The sequence below is a fragment of the Benincasa hispida genome, chromosome 3 (genome assembly GCF_027475165.1).
Source record: "Benincasa hispida cultivar pf3 chromosome 3, pf3_genome.v1.1, whole genome shotgun sequence".
Lineage (NCBI taxonomy): Eukaryota > Viridiplantae > Streptophyta > Magnoliopsida > Cucurbitales > Cucurbitaceae > Benincasa > Benincasa hispida.
This window is the reverse complement of record NC_143480.1, coordinates 58,507,428-58,511,762: the sequence shown is the minus strand read 5'-3', so window position 1 is coordinate 58,511,762 and position 4,335 is coordinate 58,507,428. Positions and strand designations below refer to the sequence as shown.

The 4,335-nt window shown below is 34.2% G+C and overlaps 1 protein-coding gene across 4 annotated transcripts in view; it reads left to right on the top strand.

Moving 5' to 3' along the window:
- LOC150037414 (uncharacterized) overlaps positions 1-2,716 on the top strand; it is a 24,461-nt gene extending 21,745 nt beyond the window's left edge. For 2 of the 4 annotated variants that reach the window (XM_090312101.1, XM_090312099.1), the window contains 2 exons: positions 1,705-1,793; positions 2,405-2,716. In XM_090312101.1, coding sequence (XP_090168227.1) covers positions 1,705-1,793; positions 2,405-2,415 — 100 coding nt within the window. In that variant the 3' untranslated portion in view covers positions 2,416-2,716. Of the gene's footprint in view, positions 1-1,704; positions 2,045-2,404 lie in introns of those variants that run through there. The other 2 variants (XM_090312100.1, XM_090312098.1) reach the window with 1 other exon arrangement.
- Positions 2,717-4,335: the final 1,619 nt, after the last annotated feature.

The following is a 4,335-nucleotide window of genomic DNA, read 5'->3' as shown; positions in this document are numbered from 1 at the left end:
CTGTTTTAGTTAAACGCTCATGTTTAATAATTTAGTGATAACACATATTATATTTAGCACTTGGGTAGTAGGCAAATAAGTTGAGATCTCAAAAACATGCATGTTGGTAAATGCATTAAGATCTTTTAGATTCATATTTGATAATTAGGGTGTACCAAGTATCTAGACTTCCATTATGAACTCGTAAAGAAAATGGCCAATCAAGTGATGGGTTAGGCTTACAGCTAATTGACTTTCAAATGTAAACTTACGAATGGTACGAGCGAATGGCCACGAGATGATACGAAAAAAATTGTACTTTGCTGGTTAGTGCTGTGTGTTGTCTCTGTTTATTTCTTCTTTTGACTTATAGGTACGAAGGGATGTGTGGTTTACCCACGAACTTTGATTGAACTTATCTACCCATATCGCAATCAGGTTAATTTTCTTGAAGTGATTTCTAGCTTTCACTTGTTAGAATTGTTAGTGTGAATTTGTGCATTCTTGATGTGAAGTGATTGCCATTTGAATGCAATTCTTGATTTAAATGCATTTTTGTTTTACCACGGTGGTTTTGATATGATATGTAGTGGGAGGGATAAGATTGAAACTCCGGATCAGGTGAAACTTTTTCTTTCCAGAATTTTCATTTTGAGACGTCTTAGTTGTGGTCAATGCATTAATTGACAATTCGGTTCTTTTTTCAGTTTAAACAAGCTGAAGAAACTGCTTAGAAGCTCGATATGGATGGCCTTGTAATTGGTGGAGATGATTCCAACACAAATGCCTGTCTCCTTGCTAAAAACTTTAGGTATTTTTCAGAACTATGAAATTTGTTTATGCCTCCTTCCTTTTCGCTATCTCTTTCTCACTCGCATTGTCATATATGATAAGCTATTATATGTTATTTTTATTGCAGAAAAATAAGGTTGAGTAATTAATTACTCTAGGGTACCATTTTTTTTTTTTTTTTTTTTTGTGTGTGTGCAAGACTGTGTTATCTATATTCCCCTTCTTTCTGTTGTTTTCCAATTAGGAGTAAGAATTTGAAAACCCGGGTGATTTGTTGCCCAAAAACTATTGATGGTGATCTCAAACGCAAAGAGGTCCCCATAAGTTTTGGATTTGATTATGCTTGCAAGGTACTAATTTCTCTTTGTAACTGCTTTAGAATTCATATTTCGTATGGACCCAACTTTGGTGAACGTTGCAAAGTTGAAGTAGTTTCTTCAAGAATTCAAGGAAAAAATGGAATGTCGCATTCGTGAGATGAGACTCTTAATAGGCTCTGCTATCCGTTTACGTAGATATATATTCAGAAATGATTGGTAATGTGATGGTTGATGCTCGATCTAGAGGGAAATATTACCACTCTAAGTATTTTGCTTAATGATATTGAAACTAAAAATAGTTCTGATGTGCTGACATATTCATGATGACTGAATTATTGACATTACCAGTATTTCAAGTTCATATATGTCCACTTTTTTAAAAATATATATTTATAAATAAATAAATAATATCAATAATAAAGCCCATCTTGTTGCTTCATCGGTAAAAAACAGAGCACTTCTCTCTGCTCAATTTTATTAGCCTTCTCTATTTGATCTACCGAATGTGAGATTGTACTTTTTCATTGTTGTGATGTTGATACCTTTTTTTTTTTTTCTCACTCAAGTTTCAAGTTTATTAATCATATGGCATTAACTGTGTACATATCCACAGTTGGACGGCTTATCGATCGTGTTTCTTCTCACATCATACTGGAGTGTGCTTTGCAAACTCATCCGAATATTACTATTATCGGAGAAGAGGTAGCTGCTTTATTTAAACTACTTAAGATAGAAACCTTTGTCAAAGAGGACATTTATCTCCACATGCTTTACCAGAAAGAAATCTTTGTCAAAAAGGGCATTTACCTCCACATGCAACCCTAGGGTTGTTTATTCTCTTTGAGAACTATATTTTGTCTCAGTAATAACTAATAATCTCTGCAATAGATACTCTCATGTAACCATGCAAATTGAAATTGTTGAGTCAGTTAATATATCCTGTTTGAGAATCATCTCCTTGCATTTTTACAAAATGGTAAATATCAAACAAAACTTAAGGGTAAAGATGAAAATTTGTGATAAACAAAGGATTCATGGAATTAGGTTGAAACTTTTAATATGGTGCAATGGAACTAAGTATTGACATCCCATATCATATTCAATTGCCTAAGTGATAACGGATGCCTTTTTTTGTCAGCTTTGAAAAATTTGTTCTTTACACCTAGTTGTAGTTGACTCATGGAGATTTATTAGTTTGAATGTATGCAGGTGAAAAAATTTCTTGACAAAAAATAATGTGTTTTGAATGTTGACTCATTTATTAATAGAGCTTTAGTTTATCGGGTACATAGAATTTACAATGTGTTTTGCAGGTTGCGGCTAAGAAGCTTACCTTGAAAAGCGTTACAGACTACATTGTTGATGTAATTAGTAGACGTTCTGAACTTGGTTATTAATTATAGTGTTGTACTTATTCCCGAGGGTCTGATTGACTTCATTTCGGAGGTATTTCTCTTGTTATTGTAACTAATTATGTTTATTTCTTTTGATTGTATGCTCAATATCCACTAAACCCAAGATTCTCGGGATCAATATGTCATTCTTGAACTGATTATTTATAGCCCGCTTTCTACGGGTGCAGCAGCTTATTTCGAAACTCAATGAAATTCTTGCCCATGATATTATAGATGAGGATAGGTTATGGAAAAAGAAATATTATAGATGAGGATAGGTTATGGAAAAAGAAACTTACTACTCAATCTCATCACCTTTTTGAATTTTTCCCACTAGCAATCCAAGAACAATTATTGCTTGAAAGAGATCCACACGGAAATGTCCAGGTAATTGCCTTTTCATTTTGTTTTATACATGTCTTTCCATGAAACTGAGTTGGAAAAGAGAAGGCAAGAAGGTGCATATAATGGGCGGCCAATTCAAGGGGTAGTCACATTTCTTTGGGTACTTATTCTATTCGTGCTTGAACTTTTACTATTTTACTTAAACGCTCCTATTTAATAATTTAGTGATAACATATATTATTTAGCACTTGGGTAGTAGGCAAATCAGTTGAGATCTAAAAAACATGCATGTTGGTGAAAGGAGAATTCTCTCTAAGAATCAAGATTATGAATCTTTTATTAGAATGAATAAAGTGTTTGATAAAAGAAGGGATGGTTCCTATTTGATGAAACAAAGAGAAGAGAAGAACACAACGTTTTACGTGGAAAACCCTAGAATAGGGAGAAAAAACCATGATACAATCACTCTTTTTATTATTCTTTTCTATGATTCATACAAGAACAGGGCACATATATAAATAGAGATGTAGGAAACCCTAATACAGACGAGGGTATGGTGAAACTACTAAAAAGCCCTTAGGGTTCAAAAGTGAAGTCCTTTTTTATTTTCAACACTCCCTCTCAAGTTAGGGCATAGATGTTAATAAGACCTAATTTGCTGACACAAAAATCAAAACTCTATCTATGATGTCCTTTTGTCTGTGAAGATGTCTGTGACCTGTTGATCGAAAGAGATGTATTGAATGTAGATACTCTCACTATCCAATCTTTCTTTGATGAAGTGTCTATGGATTTCAACGTGTTTGGTTCTATCATCTTGAACAGATTATTTGCTATACTTATTGCAGCTTTGTTGTCACAGTAGAGCTTCATCGGTTGATCACAATCCTAACACAGATTTGACAGAACTTTCTTTAACCAGATTTCTTCACATATTCCCAGACTCGTACCTATGTATTCTGCTAAAACACTGCTTCTAGCGACCACCCTTTGTTTCTTACTTCTCCAAGTGACAAGATTTCCCTACAAAAAGGTACGGTACCTAGATGTTGATTTTCTGTCTACAATAGAGCATGCCCAGTCAGCGTCAGTATAAGCTTCAATACCTCGTTTGTCAGTTTTCTTGAACATCAAAACCTTACTGGGAGTAGTTTTTAAATATCTTAGGATGCATTCAACAGCCTTCACATGCTCTTCATAAGGTGCTTGCATAAACTGGCTTACCACACTGACGACGTAGGATATGTCTGGTAGTATGGGATAGGTAAATTAGTTTCCCTACTAAACATTGATATCTTTAGATTAACAGGAAAGTTAATAGAGTCGCCAAGCTTGGTATTGACTTCTACGGGGTTATCAACTTTGAATCCAGTTATACCTATCTCTTTCAGCAAGTCAAGTGTATATTTTCGTTGAGAGACTGAAATTCCCTCTTTTGATCGTGCTACTTTCTTCCCAAGAAAGTACTTGAATCTCTCGAGGTCTTTAATCTCAAACTCCTCAAT